This window comes from Chenopodium quinoa, unplaced genomic scaffold, assembly GCF_001683475.1.
Source record: "Chenopodium quinoa cultivar QQ74 unplaced genomic scaffold, ASM168347v1, whole genome shotgun sequence".
In the NCBI taxonomy this organism is placed as follows: Eukaryota; Viridiplantae; Streptophyta; class Magnoliopsida; order Caryophyllales; family Amaranthaceae; genus Chenopodium; species Chenopodium quinoa.
In genome coordinates, this window is record NW_018744151.1 from 1119793 (window position 1) to 1143337 (window position 23545).

At 35.0% G+C, this 23545-nt stretch overlaps 2 protein-coding genes across 2 annotated transcripts; one reads left to right on the forward strand and one right to left on the reverse strand.

Moving 5' to 3' along the window:
* The first annotated feature begins 267 nt into the window (after positions 1 to 267).
* On the forward strand, positions 268 to 5536 carry LOC110693500 (cell number regulator 13-like). The gene is made up of 5 exons (XM_021870615.1): positions 268 to 1397; positions 1600 to 1663; positions 3260 to 3424; positions 4377 to 4442; positions 4783 to 5536. The coding sequence occupies exons 1-5, from the start codon at positions 1138 to 1140 to the stop codon at positions 4975 to 4977; spliced, it is 750 nt and encodes a 249-aa protein (XP_021726307.1). The 5' UTR covers positions 268 to 1137; the 3' UTR covers positions 4978 to 5536.
* Positions 5537 to 21730: 16194 nt separating this feature from the next.
* Positions 21731 to 22267, reverse strand: LOC110693381 (YTH domain-containing protein 1-like). The gene has a single exon (XM_021870506.1). The coding sequence runs from the start codon at positions 22265 to 22267 to the stop codon at positions 21731 to 21733; it is 537 nt and encodes a 178-aa protein (XP_021726198.1).
* Between the last annotated feature and the right edge of the window lie 1278 nt (positions 22268 to 23545).

A 23545-nucleotide genomic window follows, 5' to 3' on the forward strand; every position in this document is an offset into this window, starting at 1 on the left:
ATTCTTTTACATGAATGGGACTTCATAAAAAAAAGACGGTGGAATGGAGTATAATTGACCTCAAGAGAATCTCCTTTGGACACTAAATGTATCTTTAAATAGCATTAAAACCACAAATCCATATTATTGTATGATTATTACTCCGTATTGTATAATAATTATGTTAGGTAACCAAGTTGTCATCTAGGTTATGCTTATCGCCTTATCATCAAATTCCCACCCAAAAAAGTAGACCAAGTAATATGATGCGTATCATCACATCTTGCCAAAGCCAAAGCAAGCAAAGCAGCAGCCACCAAACTATTTGACCCCACATAAAATCCCCCCATTATTAGACTCAAACTAACCACCCTGAAATTATTTCCTAACCGAAAAAATTAAAGGAAAAAAAAAAAAAGCCCCCAAATAAATTGTTTAATGACAGCTCAAAAACAACTAGCAATTGTTGCAATTTGGTTATCCACTTCAATTATCCACAAAATTCATTGAATTAATTTATTTACTGTATTATTCATCACCTTTTTTCTGGGTGCCTCAAAAGGTTTCAACTTGCGTTGAATTTGTTCAAAGTTGCAAGATTTTTTGTCTGCAAGCTATAAATTGGGGTGATTTTGGTTGCTAAACTATTTGGGTTTTTGTTGGGCATAAACCTTTTTTTCTGGGTATCTGAAAAAGTTTTCAACTTTGCATTTACATTTTGTATCAAAGGGGTGCAAATTTGTGTGTAATTGAAGAAAGTTCTGGTGAAATTGGTTGTTGAAACAGTTGGGTTTTTATTGGGCGTAATCATCTTTAAGTTTGCATTCGAATTTGCAAATTTGTGTTATTTTTTGAAGAAATCTCTGGTGATTTAGTTGCTGATATTGTAATATATTTTTGGGCACAACTAAATATTTTCTGGGTGCCTGGAAAAGTTGTAATTTTGCATTTGAATTTTGAATTCAAGGGGTGCAAAATTTTCGTTCGTTTGAAGAAATATCTGGTAATTTTGGTTGCTGAAATAGTTGAATATTTGTTGGGCATAATCTAATTGTTTCTGGGTACCTTTAAACGCATGAAACTTGCATTTAAACTTTGTCCAAAGGTGCAAAATTGTTTTTTTGCTGAAATAGTCGAGTGCTTTTTCTGAGTTCATCAATGGCGGATTTGGGGAAGGAAGAGAAGGTGGGAGGTGGGTGTGAGAAGGAGGAAGAAGAGAGTTTAATTGAAGGTGTTGCAGTGTTGGATTTTGATATGTTGTGTTCAACGGTTGCTATGCAAAGCCAAGGAAAATGGAGGTTATTTGAAAATGAAGAAGAAGGTGAAGATGTTGGAGGAGGTGGTGGGGTTTTGAGGATGTGGGAAGGTGAAGTTCTTGATTGTTTCGATGATCATCGAATTGCCATTGAAACTCTCTGGTAATTAATTGATTTCTGCTGTTTGATTAGTTGAATGGTTCAGTTTCATATGTACAGATTTTAAGAAATAAAAATTATATGTATATATAAATTAGCTTAGTAAAATTTGGACCAATTATGGGTTTAATAGGGTTTATCAGTTTATGTTTGTTAAATCCTTATGTTTTAATTAGTTGATAATTTCTGTTTTTTGTTTGTGTAGTTGTCCATGCTACAGATTTGGGAAGAACATGAGGCGTGCTGGTCTAGGCCCTTGTTTCCTTCAGGTGATGGTTTTCATAATCATGTGAAGTTTGCTTCGTATTCTAAGCTTTTGATTACTGTAAACTTAAGTCTGATTATGATGGTCATGCTTTAGAATGAAGTATGCCTTTCTGGATTGTTGAAGTATGCCTTTTGGGATTGTTGAATGCTCCGAAAACAGACCTAGTGTAGGATGACAAACATGGCATCTTTGTAGTGAGACTAGAAATAGGTTTTTCTGGTTTGTTTGTATATGAAGTGACACCTGTGTTATTTGCAAAGGAATGCTAGTTAAGAGATTCTGTTCATTTCTTGCTTTGAATCAATGATGTTGTTTTGGCAAAACATTAAAAGCTATGCCACATTTGTAGGGAATTCTTCAATTAGATTAGGTTCTGCTGCTGTGCTTTTTTGCAAGTAGTTATATTTATCTCATCTGTTTGCAAGGTTATAATTAAAGGGTTCTGTGGAATATGTTCTCTTTTTCACTAGAGCAGGGTGCGTATATCATGTCCTGTTTCCTAGGGAGTACCTTTTAGCTGAATTGTCATCAAATGGGATTTATTTTTGTCTAGGATTAAGGTTTTTAAAGCATTGAAGAGTTTCAAATGAGACTGAAATATTGAATGAAAGCCTATTTATGACTGTGATGCCTGATGTAGTTAAGGCTATTAATGATCAAAGTATTTATGAACTAAAAAAAAAAGAATTCCTTGATTTGGAGTGATCTCTAACTTCCTAGTAGGTCTTACCTTATTTCCTAGAATGTGGAACTGTTTGTCACAGTTAGTTCTAGTTAATTTTGATCCTGAATAAGGACTGACGACTCATTATAGACTTCCATAGAGGAAGGTCATAAATGTCATCCACAATTGTCCCTTACTAGGGTTGCGTTTTAGGAGACAGACTAAGCTATCGATAACTAAAATGAGTTGCCAAGAAGAAATTCTTAAGACCTGGAGAAAAAACAACTTTGTTTACGTCTAATTTTGAACTGGTGGTCTTTAAACCCAATGCTTATCAAGAGTAGATAAAATCCCTGATCTTTTGAAATATGAGCTTAGTGTTCTGTTAATGGCAACTATGAATAGGCTTTCTCTATTGTGCTTCTATTTAATGCATTATTTTCTGATTGCTGTTAAGAAAACAAAGTATTTTGACCGGACACTAAACATTCTGCATAATTGGAATTTGGTTGTCTAGAATGTCTACCTCTTTCATAACAACCATTTTATTAGTTAACTATTAGGATCGAATCCAGATGAGGTGTGCCTTTTCCCTTTGATGCTTTTTGCTGGTCTCTAGGTAGATGCTGAGTGTGTTTATAGAACATAGCAATTTGCTAAGAACTTGGATGAATAAGGCGTTACTCTATATACACTTCATTGTTTATAGAAATCTTTAATCCAAATTTGAGGTTGTTTCAACCTAATCATAGTGTGATCAGGGGATTATGTTGTAATGTTGTATGATAGATTCTGAGTTTAAAAGTGGGTACCATGCCTTTGTAAAGAATGCTTTTATCTTCCAATAAGGCAATAAATCTTATAAACTGCGCTGCTCCTATTTTCTTGCATTGTAAGTTTGTTCTGAAGTAGGAAACTGTTGTGGTACTGCAGGGAGCTCTCTGTTTTATTCTAGCCATGTCAGTAGTTCTCAGCTGTGTTGCCTTCATAGTAACCAGGAGACGCTGTTTTCTTTATTTGACTATCGCATTTACCATGTCCGTGGGAACATACTTGGGCTTCTTCCGCACGCAGATAAGAAAGAAGTTTAATATTAGGGTGAGTATCTCTTTATTTGTTTTCTTTGCAATAATGGTTTTTACCTTGGCCTTACCATGCTTCCCTTAGGGATGGTTCTTTCCATTAATCCCTTGAATGTCTTTTATCATGTTATTTAATTGGTGAAGCTTGTTCCACTGTCCCAATTTTTCCCAACTGATTATTGAAATTTTTTTGATTTTTGTTTTTTTTTGCCTTGTAACTTGTAAGTTTCTTTATTCATTGTTCTTGTTGTCAGTTTCTGTTTATGGTCTTGATGCATAAGTGGGATTTTTTAACTCCAATTATTTTTCATTAGCTTCTATTGTGTGCTATGTTCGCTTGAAACATATGCTTGGATCCTGTCTCTCTGTCAGTTTGCCATTGCTGTAGTAAAATGATTCGCAAGCTAAATCGACTATAGATCCCTTTTACCTTTGTCTAATCTTCCCAGCTCATGGGAGGCATAGAGATTTATCTTATTCAGTGTGTCTCTGAGTTTCTGACCACCCGACGTCAATCACAAATTGTTTGACACGAAACAATAGTGGGAACTTGAGTGCTTACTAAGTTATAACCTTCAGCTAAAACCTAGTTGTAGCAAGTAAATATCCAGGTGAGAGGTTTTCGGAACATTATTACATTCAGAAACAAATCTTTTGCCTGCCTCACATAGCCTCTAACATCCATAACATATTTGGATTCTATTTACAATTAGGGGGGATTGCTTCTCTGAATCGACGTCTTGTCCTTCTGTGGTTTTGTCATAAATGTGATGCAGCTACAAATCTTCTCATAGCTAAATTTGATTTCTGATTTTGGTTTTGGGTGTGTATATTAAACTTACATCATTAATGAATGTATCGACTATCGAATATTCCTTATCAATTCTTGCTCTTAATTTTATATCTGTGCCTGTATTTCATTTGTCAGCATAGCTATACTGATTCTTCAAAATTGCTTCCAACTGTAGGGTAGCGACAATTCAGTGGATGATTGTGTTTACCATCTGATTTGCCCTTGCTGCACCTTATGTCAGGTATGCCTCTGCATATTTTGGTTGCCAAACTCTATGTTTACTACTTTACTCTAGAATAGAGAAGTAAAAGAAAATGCAATTGATTCAAAATAGTTTTGTACTTTTGTTGAAAGCCTTAGTGCTATCATTACTCATTTCTTTGGACCCCAACTCGTATTTTGAATTTGGCTCAACTAGTCTATTCACTCTATTCATCTTACTGACTTGAAATTTTTAATATCGTGTAAGAAGCAATATGTCGAAACTTGGAAGAAACTCTTTTGGACCCCTGAAAAATGAATTAAATCTGGATCCCCATTCCCAATTTGGTTTGACAGTCTATTTATTAATTTTAATGCAGGAATCTAGAACGTTGGAGATGAATAATGTTCAAGGAGGCACTTGGCATGGACGGGGCGACACAATATGTATAGGAACTGTTGGTGAAGGTAGAAAAGCATTTGTTGAGCTACATCCCCCGCCAATAGTTTCAGCAGAGTTTCACGAAACCAATGCATCACCAAAGGGTGAAGAAGATTTGCACAATCAATGTTGAGCTGAAAATTCTGGCACAAACCATTTGTAATGTATGCCTTACAAGAAGGCTTGATTTGTGGATTCTCATCTGCTATTTGGAGAAAAATCCCTTAAAGTCAACTTGGGATTTGAGAGATGTGTTTTGGATTGCAGCGTGCACAAGAACAAGACCGTGGCGAAGCTACCTTGTCCTTGTCCGATGAGAGAATGTATCTGCAGATTTAAGAAACGTAAACGTGATCCAGAAGTCTTGGATCAGGTAGAAAAGGATGGCTTAGGGTTGTTTGTTCCTAGCCTCAATTGAAATATGCTGCTTCATCAGGTTAGCATTTAACCAAAAATAAATAAACTCTCAGGTTGTGTGATTTGGTTGCATTTGTTAAGTTAGCCGCTGTATTGAGAATTACCGCAGTAACCGGAGATGGGAGTGTATTATGTGCTTTATGGGTGGTTACTTTATTGTGCAGCCCCATAGTCCACGAGGCGTTGTAAACTTACTTGACCATGCGTCATATTATTTGTATGGTTGCGAACTTTATACGTACTGTTCTCGTTGCACCCGAAGGTCCAGAACATTACTACTTGTTGCGTTATTTTGTGGTCATCCACAGCTTATTTTCATGAAATATCAATCGGTGATTCCCCTATGAAAAAGTTGTTTGGATTAATGAATACGAGTATTCCAAATATAGAGCATTATTAGGGGAGCAATGAATTATTTACATTTATAATACTCCCTCCGTTTCAATATGATAGTCCCATATGGAATCAATCACATAAATTAAAAAAAAAAGGAGAATATTTGAAATCTAGTATTAAAGTAAAAAACAATTCACAAATAGTTTTGCTTTATTTAATTTTTTTTATTTTTTTTAGGAAAGCATTAGCCATAATTGCATAAATAAGGGAGTAATTTCTTTACTTAGAGTCATTTCATTAACTCACAATCAATTAATCTAAGCAATCAGAATTTATTATGTATAAAATAGGAAATAAAAACTAAGTTAAAAGTAGAATATATTCAATATGGGTAGATCTTTTTGAAACGCCCAAAATAGTATATGGGACTAATAAATTAAAACGGAGGGAGTATTAAAGTTTAAGACCTTTCAATTTTCAACGAATTATTCTTTCATAGTTTCAATTTAACAGTCTATATATATTACGAGGTTTTCTTTTGTTTAGGAGTTCAACATCATAATAAGCAATTCGGTATTATGTCTCTTTCCTAGTACTTGTCAATTCATATTAGGATTCCGATTCGTTGTGTTATGACGTACAATTTATATTCGGATTGATGTTTAATGTGCTACGAGTCTATGACGTACGAGTCGTGCCTCGTATGGATTGTTTTTAGTACGAGTATGTTGTTGTTAATTGGTTCATCTCACAAAGTCACAAGTTCCACTTGAGCATGATGTCTCCTGATTTTTATCATGGAATTTCATTTACAATTACTGATCTTTTATGTATGCAGAATATGTGAAACTGTTTACTATCCACACACTCTCTATTACTTGTATATAAATTATCATGTACAGAGTACCTAGTGAACTCTTGCTTTGTTTTGCAAGACTTAGAAAATGGATAACATTTATGTGACTTAATGTTATCCATCCTAGACATGATTCTAAGATTAACTTTCCTACTTCCTCCGTTCTTTATTACTTGACCCGCTTTGACTTTTACACTATTCACCACCCCTCCTTTGACCGTCTTTTGTGAATAATATGTAAGGAAAAATATATTCATATATGATCTTTTTGGATTCGTCTCTATAAGTACTATCATAATATATAACTTTTATAATTTTTACTTATGGAGAATTTAAGTTATTGATCGTTAAAGTTTTGCATTGGCAAGCGTGATAAAAGAAACAGGTCAAGTAAAAAAAAAAAAACAGAGGAAGTATGTCTTACAAAGACTTGCTTTTAGTTTGGTTTCATTTGGTGCGGAATACGAGGAGTTAACTGTTGCTGCAACCACGTGTGATCATGAATTTTGAGGGTCCTCCTTTTAATTTGTTAGGCCTCCCATGTACTAATCCATATTGTTTAGGCAAATCGTAGTAAGGGCATCTAGGAACTAGGAACTAGGAATTTGCTTAGGGATTTAGGGGTGATAACAATCAAACCACAAATATCAAATGCAATAACCAAGAGCAATTATAAAGCAGTAAGTAAATAATTATATCAAAAGAGATTGAGTTTAGAGATACAATATTGAGAAAGGATAGACTTCCTTATTCAGCAAAGACACAGTTCCGAGAGAATAAGTAGAATAATCAGTTTATATTGATGTATGAGTGTGTATATCTGAGTATTATAATGTCTAGCTATGCTACTTATACCTAGGAATAATAGGGTTATAAAGGTGTCAAATCTCTACCCTTTTAAAAGCCCGAACTTGTGTTATGCACAGTGTGTTTCCGATTTTAGCCTTCTTTCCTTCTTAAAAAATTTCTTTTGGTTTTCTTCTTTCACAAGGAAAAAGTGCAGTAGGTAGTTTCTTTGGGTGGGGTTTTCACTGACTTGTCTTGGATTTTATTGGTGTGGGGTGTGGGTCCCATCTAATAAAAGTGCTCCTTTCTCCTTTTTGGGATTTCCGTGTTGTTTATTATGTTATTTTTTTTTTTGGGGGGTTCCCTTTCTATGAATATTATTTGTTACTAATCATTAGGTATTATCTGTTAGTTTGCCACGTGTTGTTTATTATATATTTTTTTTTGGGGTTTCCCTTTCTATTAATATATTAAGTTACTAATCATTTGTATTATGTGTTAGTTTGCCACGTGTTTATTGCCTAGCCTTTGATTTGTTGGTTCCTTATTTTTTCCCTTCCTTTTTGGGTGTTTCGTGTTTTTTTTTGTTAATTGATGATTAGTAGTTTTGTTAGGAATTGACTTGGGAAGAAGGGTGATTATAATTAGTCTTCGAAAGTATGGTTGCTTATGGTTAGTCGTTAGCTAATTCGTAACTAGCTTATGATTGACCATTTATGTTGAAAGGCAGTGTGTTAAACCACTTTGTTGTGTGGCTTAGTGTAGAGGATACAGTCAATGAAAATTGTTGTTTGCAAGGATGTGGTCTTCCATGTTTTAAGGCCTATTATAGTGTACCATTGTCTTTGTTTCTTTGACTGTCAATGGTTTTTGAGAATGTCTAGACATTTAGTCTTAAGTTGTACTTTTTGGGTGATGCAAAAAATATTAGAAAAATTCATTGTGTGTGTTCCTCTATTAGATATATATATATAGAAGTGTTTTCCTTTTTGTGGTCTGCCTGTCACTTGCACTTTTGCTCACAAATTTGATTTTTCTTCTCTTGGTGGTACTAGAAACTCATTTCAGAGTGATTAGTTCTAAAAAAAGAAAGATCAGGTAATTTAAATTGTATTAATTGTTTGGGATAAATGTGTTTGATGCATATGTATCTTGTTCATTACTACATTATTATTATGATGTATGCAACGATTGCCAATAATCTAATGGACCAAGATCTTGACTATCCATGACAAAGGACAATTCCATGTATTGAAGGATTGTAACAAGGACATACCAGATATATCAGTGTAATTGGAATATAGATGAATATGCTGTTTGTGTTGGTTTTTGATGACTCGATTCTGATTTGCTCTGTGAAATAAAGTGTTGGTAATTTATTGTAAATTTGTGATGAAATGTGCTCTTGAGTTGTCATAAGGTATGGTGATTGATTTAGTTGTTTTGATGGGTATATGTTGTGTCTTGATAGGAGGGGTAAGTGTCTTATGTGGTGTTGCTGTGTAAATTATGTCATGTGTTGTTAGGGGGATCTATGTTGTTTGGAATGTAGGTTATTAGTGGTTAGTTGATTGATTTCATGTCATATGTTGTTTGGAGAACCCTATGCATTTCAAGTGTAGGGTGGTTCTGCTTTTTTGGTTATGGTTTCCAACCTATTTTTCTTATTTTGGGTTTTTTAGGGTAGATCTGGTGTTCTTTCTGTTTTTTTGTTTATAAAAAAACAGCTTAGGAGATTATATTCCTTCTATCAGTAATCATGTGATTAGGACATGTGGACTTGCTTTACATGCTATAGTTATGGTTTTTGTTTAAAAGTTATGAATTGTTAGCTATTAGTAAATGTGTTATTGTTATGGACAGTTAATCATTCTTTTGTTTTTTTGAAAAGAAGAGGAGGTTTTTAGATCATGTATAGGAAGTGTCCTGTTTTAGGTATAGGTTATGGCTGTCAATGTATGCAGCTATGTTGCTGCTTTATAGAATGTCAGGTGCCTTTTATTATGTTATATGTTTGGAGTTGCTGATTTCAATTGGTTCTGTAGAACTGTTTCCAGGAATATTGATTAGCCTTCTAGATTGATTTGGTGCTTTAGAAAAGTAGATGGAACTGTTTACATATCTATCTTTGGGTTGCCTATGATGTTTGGTATTTTGGACCTATTTAAGAATTTTATGCCCATGTTTACAGGTCATGGACTTGCCACCCACACAAGTAGTTATGCCATTTCGTCCTCTTCTGAAGCAAATTACCAACTACTTGAACTTTCCTGATCCAGATTACCAGTTTGTTGATGAGCCTGGAAGCATTGCTTGTGTGGTGGTTCGGGCAGACTGCGGACCCATTGCATCTGTTTACATTGGTGGGTATACTAGCAGTGTAGAAGAGTCCTGTGAAGTTGCTGCTAGAAAAGCTGTATATGATCTTATGAAAAAATATGAAATAGTCGTTGAGGATGTGACTTATTTAAGGAAGCAGATGTATGATCGCTGTGGCCAATTGTTTTGGTTTAAAAAGGAGGAGCTAGAACGGATTGAAAAGGAGGAACGTAAGGTGTGTATGAATGAGGACTTTTCTTTTCGAGCTGAAGATAGTCACAAGAAGATTGTGGTGGACTTTGTTGTTATTTTAAGGGCTATCTTCAGAACTGTTGAGATAAGGTGCACCCCAATTGAAACCATTGAGCATTCTCCTGATGAGTACACTTCCTGGTTTACTGTCATGCCTCATAAAGAAGGAATAGGTTTTCGATGTCTGTTTAGTGATTATTGCCGGACTGTAGCTGCTGCTTAGCAGAGCTTAGCTAGAAAGGCTGTGGACTATCTTAGCGATGTCTTTAACCTTGTAATAGTTGATGCTAATTATAAGGTCACTACAGCTAGGTTTGATGCCATCTTATGTTCTTTAGAAAGGGAGAGCTATTTAAGCGTTAAGGAACGTGTATTAGGAATTAAGGAGGAGCTGGAGCCTACTACTGTTCTTATTGAACAAGACTGCCTTACTCCACTTGGACAGGAATTTCAGGTTCCTGTGTCTATTCCACCTGCTCTGCCTCCCAAGAAGCGCCTTTTACAGCACATATATGCTGAAACCTCCCCTGTTGCTGATTCTGGTTGTAAGATGGCTTCGGTGTTTCCAGTGCTGGAAGATCTTGATGAATGTTATAAGCGTGTGAAGTTTGCCAAGAAGAATTAATTCCTGATGCTGTGTGCTGCTGTATCACCTAGCTCCTTTTTGCTTACTAATGTAGCTAGGTTACTACTATAGTACTAGGATTATAATAGGATTATCCTTTATCTGTTATTGTGATGTTAGGACTATGTCAGGTGGCATTATGTACACCTTCTTTTGTGAAAGACAATTCAGTGTCTAGGCTTTTATATGGTGTTATGTTATTTCATGGAATTATGTAATGAAGCTAATCATATCTTTTGCTGTATATATGCTGAAATCACTCTTGTTTAGCTTGTGTTTTGGTATTCTAAATTATGCACAGCTTTAGTTTGCTTAGTTCTATAGTGTTTAAATCTTAAAGTGCTAAATTGCTGTTGGCTACCTATTTATTGCATGTTATATTTGGTAGTCAGGACTGATGGAAGGCTAAGCATTGCAATGAGTTTCTCTACGAGGTTACAGTGAGTTAGGTGCAGAGAATTATAATTTGTTTGGATATGAGTATGTCCTGTAACATATAGCCACTCCTTTTTAAGCAAGCATAACACTGAAGGTTACTTTTTTGACCTGTGAATTTTTAAAATTATTATCTTGTAGATCGTTTTCTACGAGAACCATCATCATCAAAAGGATACAACACTAAACGCCTTAAGAGTTTAGAGTCTGGATGTCAAAATGGAATTCAGAGGTATACATTTTGACATAAAAATAGGCTCAGATGAAGTTATACATATATGAAGGTTTAATTCTAGATATAAATCAATTAATTGAAGCAATAAAAGCTGTTTATACTTTGAAGAATAGATTATGCAACAGTTGCATGTCATAATATGCTTGTTTCTGTAGGATACAGGTTGCGCCTGCTGCAAAGCGTGCAAAGATATCGAAACCCAAGCATCCTGTTACAAATAATTCAGTCTATGCTTATCTTTATAACATTTTACATCTGTATACACCATTTAGATATAGATATATGTGCATTACATATGCATATCATCTGTTTAGATTAAGCTACACATGTTTGAACATTTTTTAAACATGTTGTGGTGAGCAGAGCTTCCTGATGCAGCAATTGGTAAGAAGCTACCTGCAGAGCCCTATCAACTTCCTTCATCTACTGAGTGTTATAAGTGTAGGGCACGGAAATTTACGTTTGAGACAGCTCACTTTTGCTGTGGTGATGGTGAAGTTCAGATTGCTGCAAATGATTATCCTGCACCACTTGTAAGGCTGTTGAGTTCTATGGATGAGGATGCTAAACATTTCAGGCAATACATACGGTTGTATAACAATATGTTTGCATTTACGTCGTTAGGTGGGAAATTTGATGCTAAAACTAAAAAAGGGATCTATGTTTTTAAGCTACATGGCCAGCTATATCATTATATTCCTTATCTACTTCCTGGAAAAAAAGGACCTAAATATATGCAACTCTATTTTTATGATGGAGAACTTGAAGCTAAGAAGCGCTTAGGTTGTTTTCCAGAGTTAAGGGAAGATGTGTTAGCTATTCTCATGGAAGTCACTAAGGTAAATCCTTATGCAAGATTCTTTCGTTCACTGGGGGAGATCCAAATAACTGAGTCTACACAGATTCTAATAAATAAGACAACTGTACCAGATCAGCGTGTTTACAATGCTCCTTCCACTGATGAGGTTGCTGTCATATGGCCAGAAAATACATCTTCAAGTGAGGCTGAAAGCCCTCATATTCTGGTCACAGCAAAAAAAGAACCATCAGAACATGATTCATCAGAAGATGGTTTATCTGACGATGATTCACCTGACAGTGATTCATCGAGGAAAAAATCGTGTCATAGAATCATGCACTATTACGGCTGCTATGATCCCTTACAATATCCACTGCTTTTTCCATATGGTGATTGTGGATGGACGCAGGGTTTAAAAAAAATGTCTCAGGGTAGAAGGCAACAACTGCAATCACAGCCTGATCCTGTTTCTTCCTGCAGTGTTCATACTGCAGAAGACCTATTGGAAGAAGAAGCAAGACGTTAGTATATTCTGCACTTTTTATTATGCACAAGAACTATACACACACACAGTATGCAGTTGTAGTAAAAGGGACAAAAAAAATATGCACACTTTCAAAAAGGAAAGGATCATGTGACTTCTTGTATTCACACAAAAAACATTAATTTGTGAAATGTAGCTCATTTCTACTTTTTCTGGTCTGTAAAATTAAAAATTGAGTTTTGCATTTGTAGGTGCAAATGGAGGCTCATCAAAGACAGATAAAAATATTTCAGCAAGGGAATACTATGCATACAAACTTCAATGCAGGCCAAATAACATGTTGCTAAGAGCAGGCAGATGCTTTCAACAATACATAGTGGATATGTATGTCAAGGTTGAGAATACACGGCTAGATTTCTTTCGTAGAAATCAACAAGCAATAAGGGCAGATCTGTATCAGGGGATCCTTGATACTATTGATTGTGGTGAAAACTGTGCAGCAAATGTGGGTCGTAGAGTCATTTTGCCTCCAACATTCATTGGTGGTCCTAGAGATCTCAAAAAGAGATACCTAAATGCAATGTCTTTAGTCCAGCGATTTGGTAAGCCAGATTTATTTGTTACAATGACTTGCAATGCTAATTGGCCTGAGATTAAACAAGAGCTAGCTGTTGGAGAAAAGGCACAAGACAGGCCAGATATAGTTGCAAGAATTTTTAGAGCAAAGGTTCTTGCTTTAAAGCATTTGATTAAAGAGAAAAAGGTGTTTGGGGAAGTAGCAGCAATGATCTCTGTGATTGAATTTCAGAAGAGAGGCTTACCTCATGCCCATTTTCTAATCATTCTAAAGCAAGATTATAAAATCAGGCGCCCTGCTGATTTTGATAAGTTTGTTTGCGTTGAAATACCATCTGTTGACAACATGCATCTTAGGAAAGTTGTCCTCAAGCACATGATTCATGGTCCATGTGGTCATTTGGATCCTGAATGTCCTTGCATGAAGCACAAAGAAAGTCGTGGTCGTTGTAAATATGGTTGTCCAAAGCAGTACTGTGATGAAACAAGAAATAGTAGTGATGGATATCCATTATATAGAAGAAGAGACACAGGAGAGACTGTTACAATCCGAAAAGCAATCATGGATAATAGATGGGTAATTCCATATAACCCATACCTTTCATCATATTTCGATTGTCACTTAAATGTCGAAGTGTGCTCTACTATAGAAGCCGTCAAGTATTTGTACAAATATGTCTATAAGGGTCATGACTAAATATCTTTCACAGTGGTTCAGTCAACAGATGTTACACCTGTCCAGGATGAAATACAGCAGTATCAGTCAGGTCGATGGGTTTCTCCTTGTGAAGCTGCTTGTCGCCTCTTTGGTTTTGCCTTATATGAAATGCATCCACCAGTTTTGTCTCTACCTGTGCATCTACCCAATTCACAGATTATACAGCTTAGGCCTCATGAACAGCTTACATCAGTAGTCTCAGATAACAAGCGTTCTAGGACCTGTCTTACAGAGTTTTTTCGTATGAATTGTAGGTTACCACCTGGAACAGGCTGGCTGTATAATGAGTTTTCGGAGCACTATCGTTGGGATTCATCTGACAAGCGTTGGTATAAACGGCAAAATAAGAAAATTGTCATTGGTAGATTGGCATTTGTTGGACCTTCAGAAGGAGAAAGATACTATCTAAGACTATTATTGCACAATGTAAAAGGTCCTAAGTCATTTGAAGCTTTGCGAACAGTTGATGGACATTTATGCGACACTTTTCATCAAGCTGCACTTAAATTAAGACTGTTAGAAGAAGATGATACAATTGATTTGTGTTTGAAAGAAGGCTGTGCAGTTCAGATGCCACTTGCAGTTCGAAAACTCTTTGCTACTGTGCTTATCTTTTGCCCACTCGCGATTTAAGATTCCACTTGATCCTCTTGAATCACTTGCTTGTAATGTATCTAAACAAAGCAGTCTAGCAGCACTGCTCAGAGAAACAACACTCATCATTTGGGATGAGGCTTCGATGGCAAAAAAAGAAAATATTGAGTCCCTTGATGTGTTGCTTAGGGATATTTGTAATCCAAATTTATTATTTGGAGGTAAAATTGTTGTCTTTGGAGGAGATTTCAGACAGGTTCTTCCTGTTGTGCCAAAGAGAACACAACGCGAAGCAGTTGCTGCTAGCTTGGTTAGTTCTGCTCTGTAGCCGCTGTTAGTTAAATTTAGATTAACAGAAAATATTCGAGCTAGACTTGATCCAGCATATCCAGCCTTCTTGCTGGCACTTGGAATGGACAATTGCAGGATACTGAAGATGCATTTGTGCAGCTTCCAGCAGAAATTGTGCAGCCTTATGATGCTGCTACACCTCAAGATATGCATTTGACTTCAGTTGCTTTTCCAGAAATGGATATGCCTCCATTTAGTTCAGACATATTTACAGCTCGAGCTATACTCACACCAATCAATGATGATGTGGATACTATAAATACAGTCTTGATAGAAAAATTTCCAGGTGAAGCAGTGACCTATAGGAGCTATGAATCAATGATTGATGATAACTGTAACATCTATCCCACTGAATTTCTGAATAAACTCTGTCCTGGCGGAATGAGCCCTCATGAACTTGTATTGAAACCAAATAGTCCTATTATCCTACTACGTAACATCTTACCATCATCTGGACTATGCAATGGAACACGCCTTATATGCAAAAAAAATTTCCCAAATCTCATTGAATGTGTTATTGCTGTTGGCCATCATAAAGGAGAACATGTGTTAATTCCCAGAATTAATCTAAGACCATCAGAGTCTTCGGGTTATCCTTTTCAGTTTCAGAGGAAACAATTTCCTTTAAAGCTTAGCTTTGCCATGACTATCAACAAAGCTCAAGGCCAAACACTTAACAAAGTTGTTGTTTACCTACCAAGATCGTGCTTCTCACATGGTCAGCTGTATGTTGCCCTATCCCGAGCTCGACAAGCAGCTAATGTCAGTGTTATAACTGACATGAATGCTGATCACTCCACTTTTTGTCATGTCAAGAATATTGTTTTTTATGATATTTTGCACATGGCTGGCATCATTTAGGTATATCAGTAAGTTTCCTGTTTTTATGCTCTTATTATAGCAAGCCTATTGCTGATTTGCATTAGCCTTTAAGATTAACTGATGAGATCAGAAGCCTGTTGTGCCTAATTTTACTTGATTGTTTCTTTTTCTGCAGGCTAGCCTTTTTCTATGATTTGAATTCTTAATTCTCAGGGATGGTGTATTCTCTACAGGTATATTGTTAGTAGGTATTGGATCTTAAACTAGAACTGATATTCTGCTTTTTGGTCAGCCTCTACAGCATACTGATATTTTCTGCAATGCATTTCTTTATTGCTACACAGTGGTCCAAGAACATTTTGCTGGTCACAGAACTACAAAGCAGCTGATTGGTGTGCTTGCTTGGCGTTGATGAAAAACTGATAGTTTAAGCTCCCTTTTTTTAATCTCATTTTGAGGAAAGAACTAAGTGCTTAATGTAGCAAGAGCTAGATTTTTTTTCCAAGAGCATAGGGTGTTGTTGCTTGCATATATGTATTAGAGTGTTTTATAACAATGATCCTATATTAGTTTGTATGTATTTGGAAGAAATGTCTATGCCCAGACTACAATGCATCATATTATTGATAATTGTGGCATGCTGTAAAGTGAAGCAAACTACAATGCCCAGACTACAATTGAAAAATTAGTGATGAAAAGTTGTTAATGCTTAGTTCAGCCTGATTATTACAACAATAAGCATTATTAAGGATATAGGTACTAGACAAATTGCAGCTCTGATTAGTTACTAATTTGTGTCCATGCTAAAGAAAGAATCTATTATGATGCTTTTTTCCTACGATTAGATGTACGTATATGTATTTGATAGCAATTTTCATACGATATTTATGTTTTTAAGACAATGATTGAAAAAAGAATCGATATTGTTGTCATTACGCAATCTATCGCGTGTCATAAACAAGTACATTTTACCAAAAAAAAATTTAAATACAACAAGTACACCCAAGAAGAAACACCCAAAGGAAAAAAAAAGGAAAAAAAGGAAAAATTCCAAAAAAAAAAAACAAAGAAGAAGAAAAGATAAAAGCATATGCATAAGTAATAAATCTGATAACCACAAAGGAAGAAATATTGGGGTTTTATTGTATTTTTAATATAAAAAATTCGAAATAAAAACAAAAACATGTCTTAGTATTGGAAGCAAAAGAAGGAATGTAAAAGGAATACAGACAAAAAATCCATTGAGTACAATTAAGTCAAGTAAACTAGAAGAATTTCAGGAAAAAGGCATGGTCCAAGAAATATGTATAGAGCCAAAACAAAAAAAAAGAGAGAAAAAAAGTACAAGCAATGAAATCTACTTTAGTACTTGAAATGCATGTGATGGGAACAATATGTTACTGATGGAGTGTTTATGATCAAATTATAGAGTAAAAACATACACAACTATATATGAAAATCTATATGTAAGTTTTTTTCAAGTACAAGCTACATATCTAGCTGATTTTGTGCAAAAAATACAGCAGAACACTGTTATACAAAACAGTAAGTTTGAATTCTTGCTTCTTCCTTTGAATTTTTTTTTAAGCTTGATTGTGCTATAAAAAGACTAGGCTTAGTTGTTGCTGAGCAAATTAATTATATTACCAGTATACTGCAAGTAGAAAATCACTTTTTAAAAAAAAAAAAAAAGGTGAGGAGTAGGAAAAAGCCACGCACAGAGAAGTAGGAATTGATATTCTTCAACATCAGCAGTCAATCCTCTGGTTCTTGACAGGTATGATCAGCCTATATTCTACTTCAATTTATTACCTTTGTTAGCATTTAAAGTTAGTTTTATGCAAGACATTATTAGCTGAATACCCATCCTTAGATTCCATATATGCTTCTATTTATTGTGTAACAGATTCTAACTGTTATGTTTATGTGAGAAAAAGTCATTGTTTGTCTGTAGTGTTACTTAGCAGTGACATAAAGTATGGTTACTGTGATCATAGCATAATTAGTTTTGTATGATTAGATTTATAGAATGCTAAGTGAATGAAGTTAGCTATTAATTATTCATGGATATAAAGTGAAAAGTCTAGAATTATTTAATATGCTCAGATTTAGAGAATAATGAATTCTTTTGACAAAATGCTGCTGTTTTCAGATAATTATTTATCATTTTGCAATTTAGATATACATAGTCTGCTAATCATGTTTTGTGCATAATGTGCTTGGTATATGCCTATATGCCTTTAAGTATGTGCTCAAGTATGTTGACAGATTTCTTGCTTCCAATGGCACACAACTGATGCTCTACTTGATCTTAGTGCTTTATATCCATCTATCTATACTCTTTCTAATATGCAAATTGTAGCTTATGTGAAATCAGTACTAAAAAAACAAGAATATTCAGTTATTGAAATATTTTTACAACAGAACATGTAAATATGTATGCATTAAGCCAGGACTTATCAAGCTATCTGATTTTGTTTTGTAGTAAGTCTTGTTATGGCACCGCAACGAAAGTTTCTAGATGAACTTGATACATCGAGCAAATCATACAAGGTTAAAGTGCATATTGCAGAAAAGGGTAGAATGCAGGAGTCTGAGAAGAAAATATTGTACCAGTATATTATCTTACAAGATGACAAGGTATAATCTACACATGCCATATACAAACATGCATTTAACCTATAACAAATCATAGTACATGATAAAGTACTAATAGAAAACTATATTGTTTATGTCTTTTTTTCTCAGAAAAATCGCATGAAACTGACATTATTTGGAGACCAAATTGAAGCATACAAAGATGTTATCTTGTTTAGAGGAAACTATGACATTGCTAATGCCTTAATAAGGCCATTAGATCCACAGTATAGGTCCAAAGAGTCAGATTTGCCATTTTAGATGACAATAGGCAGCAGAACTCTAATCCAGTCTTTGGATCCTGAAGGAGTACAGGTGTTTCCTAAGTATCAATCTCTTGCTTCTATTCCAAAGGTTTCTACTAAAGATGTTCGACATGGTAAAACAAATAATTAGCCTACAAAATTCAATTTCTAATTGAAAAATCCAATCCATTATATGCAATTTGCTTACACATTCTCTTCTTTTCTAGATATACTTGTTATTGTGCTCTGTGCTGCCAATGAACCACGCAAAATAGTCACAACACTGAACAAGGAATCTTCTGTTCGCGATTTGATGGTAATAGATCACAGGTACTTGCATGCATACCTTAAATAGACTTGTTATTATCAGAGCATTACCATATAACTACAATAAATAAATATTCCATTTCATTGTCCATCTACTTTCAGTACTGATTCGCCAATCAAAGTGTGTACCTGGAATGATTTATCTGGAAGTCAGTGTGAACGCCTTGTCTCTGACAGTGAAAGTTTCAGAGTAATTGGCATCACAGCACTGCGTCCTATCACTCGCAAAGGTACACCCAAGAACTAACTAATAAATGCATGCTTTTCCACACTATACCCTTCATTATCAATCATATTATAACATCATTTACCCTCCTAAAATCACAGGCTTTCAGCTTGAATCATCCATGTCTACTGTCATAATTGAATATCCTGAAGGCGAAAAGGCAGCTGCCTTGACTGAATGGTATACTAACTAACATGTGCCTTAGTTTCTTTCGATTTAAGACTCTTTGAAATTACTGCAAAATGTATTTGTGATCTACAGGGCAAGAAAGCATCGCAATGTACTGATTGAGCATCAACTTAGAGTCACAGCTGCTTGGAATCCACCTTTAGAAAGAATTCTGACAACAATATCCTTCATCAAAGCCAAAAAAGTACACTTATATGATAGACTATCTTTATGCAGCTGTTGTAAAATTCTTTTTAATTTATACTAATAGCAAAACAATAATCCTTATATGATTTTTAAATTGCTATATTAAGAATCAAGATCATGCTAACATTTATATTACCAATGCAGGCAGCAAAGACGCTTCCACAGGAGATTTATTGGATCAGAGTGACAACATCTGATATTCAGTATGACAGGCTTAGAGCATATATAGGATGTTCTTACTGTGGAAAGTGAACACAGCTATCACTAGAAACAGTATATGCTTGCATATCTTGTCAAAGAAATGAAGTGTCTGCTACTTACCGGTAAAAACTACTAACAGATTACATTATATAGCAAAAGCAGTATGTTATTGATGGCAATTGAAAACTTAAACCGGTTTGTCAATTTATGCAGAGCCACTATTACTTTTACTGCTTCGGATGGAACAGGAGCTCTGCAGCTTACTGCATTTACTGAAAATTCTGTTCCGCTACTTGGCATGTTAGCTGAAGATATTTATCACATGAAAGCAATGGTATATAATCTAGAGTTCACATTTGATGATAACAGATATTACTCTTCTTTGCTTCACCTAAATGTTTACTTTACAAATTAATCTAAAATCTATCTATGTTTCAGGATGATACTGCTAAGTTTGGCCAAGTAGTTAATAAGCTGCGTAGCACATACTTCTTACTCAAGATTGGCCCTACAACTTCTCTGGAGCAAAACGGCGTTCTGCAATGGGGTATCAAAGGTGTGGAGATGGAAGACACAATCACTGCTGGTGGTGCAGGAAGCAGTTCTGGAAATATTCCTGTAGAGCTTGATGTCACAGATGCAGCGCAGACAGCTGATGATAAACATGATGCAGCTGCAAAAACCAGTTCATCTGCAGCCAGAGAAAAAAAGAGCCTAAGCAAGAGCATAAAAAAAGAAACAGTTGAGACTTATGACTTATCAATCTTCAGCCAGGAAGAAGAAGATGCTTGCATATTGGCAGAATCTATGGCTGCAGCAGAGAATACAGCTCAATCAAGTGCAGGAGATTCTGGTTCAAAGAGGAAAAGAATTAGAGTTGATGATGATTCTGAAATTGCTACACCACATAAAGATGTAATTGAGCATGAGGTGCAGCCAACAATCAAGGTTGCAAATATCTTGAAAGAAAAGGAGAAAGATCCAGCTTATCATGCAGCAGTTAAGGGCAAGAGTGTTGCCTTTGACACTGACATTGTTTCTGCTGAAGCAAATCAGGCTATTAAGCAGGAGAAGGAAAACAAGCGTAAAGCACTCGTCTTTCAGGATGATGACTCTGATGACCTCTGAAGAAGAAACAGGACACTTATGACAGATCAGTTGGGTAACAGCTTCACTTATTAAATCTTTTGCTATGTACATACTAATTAGCTAAATGCATTCAAAGTAAGTATTATGCATAATGTGGCTATGAAAAAGGACAAGTATCTTCAGATTACTTCTCCTATAATAAGACCACATATATAAGCACAAAAGCGGCTATGCTTAAGGCTTTTAAAGGCTGTGGTCTTGAAAAGGAACAAATTTTGCACAAATCCTGTTCCTAAACAACACCAGTTGTTGAAGTGTTATCCTTGACACTCAATATAATCAGCCCATCTTTTGCTGTTTGATTGGCTAGACTCACCTACCAGACCAATCAAACACTATAGTTTTATGTAGGAATAGGTCTCTTAGACTACCTATTCCTATATAACACTACTTCTTAGACTAATCTTTTGCTATCTAATTGCTTGATTAGAATTTCTCAAGCACTATTGTATTTAAACTATCAAGGGAACTTAGCTTCATGTTCCTGTTATTGTAATCAGTAACTTTCTGCTTATGCTATCAAGCTAATGCAGTATATTATTATGGCTTGCTACTTTGATTACTATGTTAGTTTCATGTAAGTATGCAACAATCAAATAACTTCTTTTTAGCTAAATTTAATATGTACAGATTTTAAAATCAACAAATCTTACATTCCCATTGTATTCTTACAATAGTCGATACATATAAAATGATCGTCTTATATTGTATATATTATATAAAAAATAACATGACAGATTAACAACCACACCAAACAAAACTTATATAATCAAGTTCATATGACAGATTAACATCCACAACAAACAAAACTTATATAATCAAGTTCATATTCTTCTTCTTCATATATATATAATGCAAAAGCTTAGTCTGTGCTAATTACAAACTACTATCCTCCTTTACTAATTACATTCATCATAATAATAGCATCAGCTAATTAATCGCTAAAATCTAGCAGCCCCAAAAAACAACCAAAAACCTAAGAACAACAACCTTATCCTAACAAACCAAAAAAACATTGCAAAAATAGAAAGTTGCTAACATTTCAAAAGTTTATCCATAAACAACCTTCCCAAAATAAACAAAAAACAACTCCTAAACTCAAATCTTTCACATTAAACTTTTTAATCAGGAATTTTCATACGAAACATAGAAGAGTCTTCACTTGTTTCGCGATTTCCTTCCACACAGTTCCCAGAATCAGAGCCCGAACCGATATCACCATCATCATTGCTCCTAGATTCAGTGTCCTCATCCTCTGGGTCTGCAACTAATTTTTCCATCCTCTCAGTCTCAGAATCAGAAACCGCATCACTTTCCCCCTCTTTATCACTCTCCTCATCTTCTTCAGATTCATCTTCGTCTTCTTCGGATTCTTCACTTCCCTCTTTTGCATCTCCTGCTTTCTTCTCAGCATCTTCCTTGATCTCAACTTTTTCCTTGCTTTCCACTCCATGATCTTTTGCCTCACCATCTTTCTTACTTTTCTTTTTATCTTCGTCGCTGTCTGACTCAACAATAATCACCGGCCATTCTCCACAATCATCCTTCTCAATTCCTCGCTTTCGCTTGTTGCTCGGTTCTCCTTTTTCTTCAGCCCTCTCCGCTTTTGACATTCCTTGTTGTAGCAATTTCAGATGACTGTCCATCTTCATTTCCATACTCATAACATAGACTCGGAAACTTGCAACATTCTGCTCCTGTGACTTTGCCAGAAGTAGCCGTACTATCAGTGCTAGCCATTGTTGTTGGTAAGGTGCAAGCACAAAAACACAGAGAAAAAAGAAAGATGAAGCAAAAAAAAAAAAGAAAGGAAAGACAGGAAAATGAAAGACAATACAGCATAGCAGAGCCAAATTTATACACCACGCAAAAGAGGATTTCAACTGACCAAATACAGGAAGTCTAACAGTCATGACAAAATCTACAAACAATAAAAGAACTTATGAGTTACAAATTACAACTTTTCAGCTTCTTTACAAACTTTCGAGATCAAGTACAACTTTTCGACTTCTTAGATGATCGTATCTTATATATATTCTGTAACTGTACGTACAGTTACAATTGTAAAAAGAGTAATTCGTAATTCATAACATTTTGTACATACACAATATCTACACACATGTGTTAGTAATATTTATAATATAAATTTGTGTCGCAACATTTGTAATAGCGCACAAATTTTGGATATAAAACAAAACAATTAGCACAACAAATATTTAACCGATATAATTAAAATAACACAAAGTTCTTAGCATTTTTATATCAAAACCATAATCTACTTTACCCAGATTATCATTTTGTGTATTAAACGCTAAAAAGCAACCAAACTAGAACAACAATTACAATTTTCACTAGATTGTAAAAAGAATGTGCTACCATGGATATTCAGAACCAAAAACGATATCGAATCAGTAAACTATCACTTCCTACATTTTAGAACCCGATGACACAAATTACTACTCCACACAAAATAAATTACATTAGTACAACCCATCTATTTAACAATATCATTACTTACAAATAATCCGTGTTTATTGGGCTATCGCGCGCTTTGCGCGCGATGGCTCAACTAGTATATTCAAACGTGGGAGATCCTCTTGATTTTATTCTATTTCCCCGTTCAGAAGGTGTATTTTTGGCAAGTATCTTCATGATTGATATTCTAATCTCACTTGCCATACTTGTTCCAATTAGGCCGTTTTGATTGATTTAGTGTATCCTTTGATCATAAAATGGTGCCCTAATTGCATTGGATCACTTGATAATACGGGCCCAACACATATGACAGTTTTATTACCTAATATCCAAGATCGAGCATAATAGTCATCGTGATCAGCAATAAATACGAAGTAATAATATATTAGCTATTATTAATAAGAAATTATGTGTATCAACTAGCTCTAAAGATAATATTGGATTGGTTGGTTGAACTAATT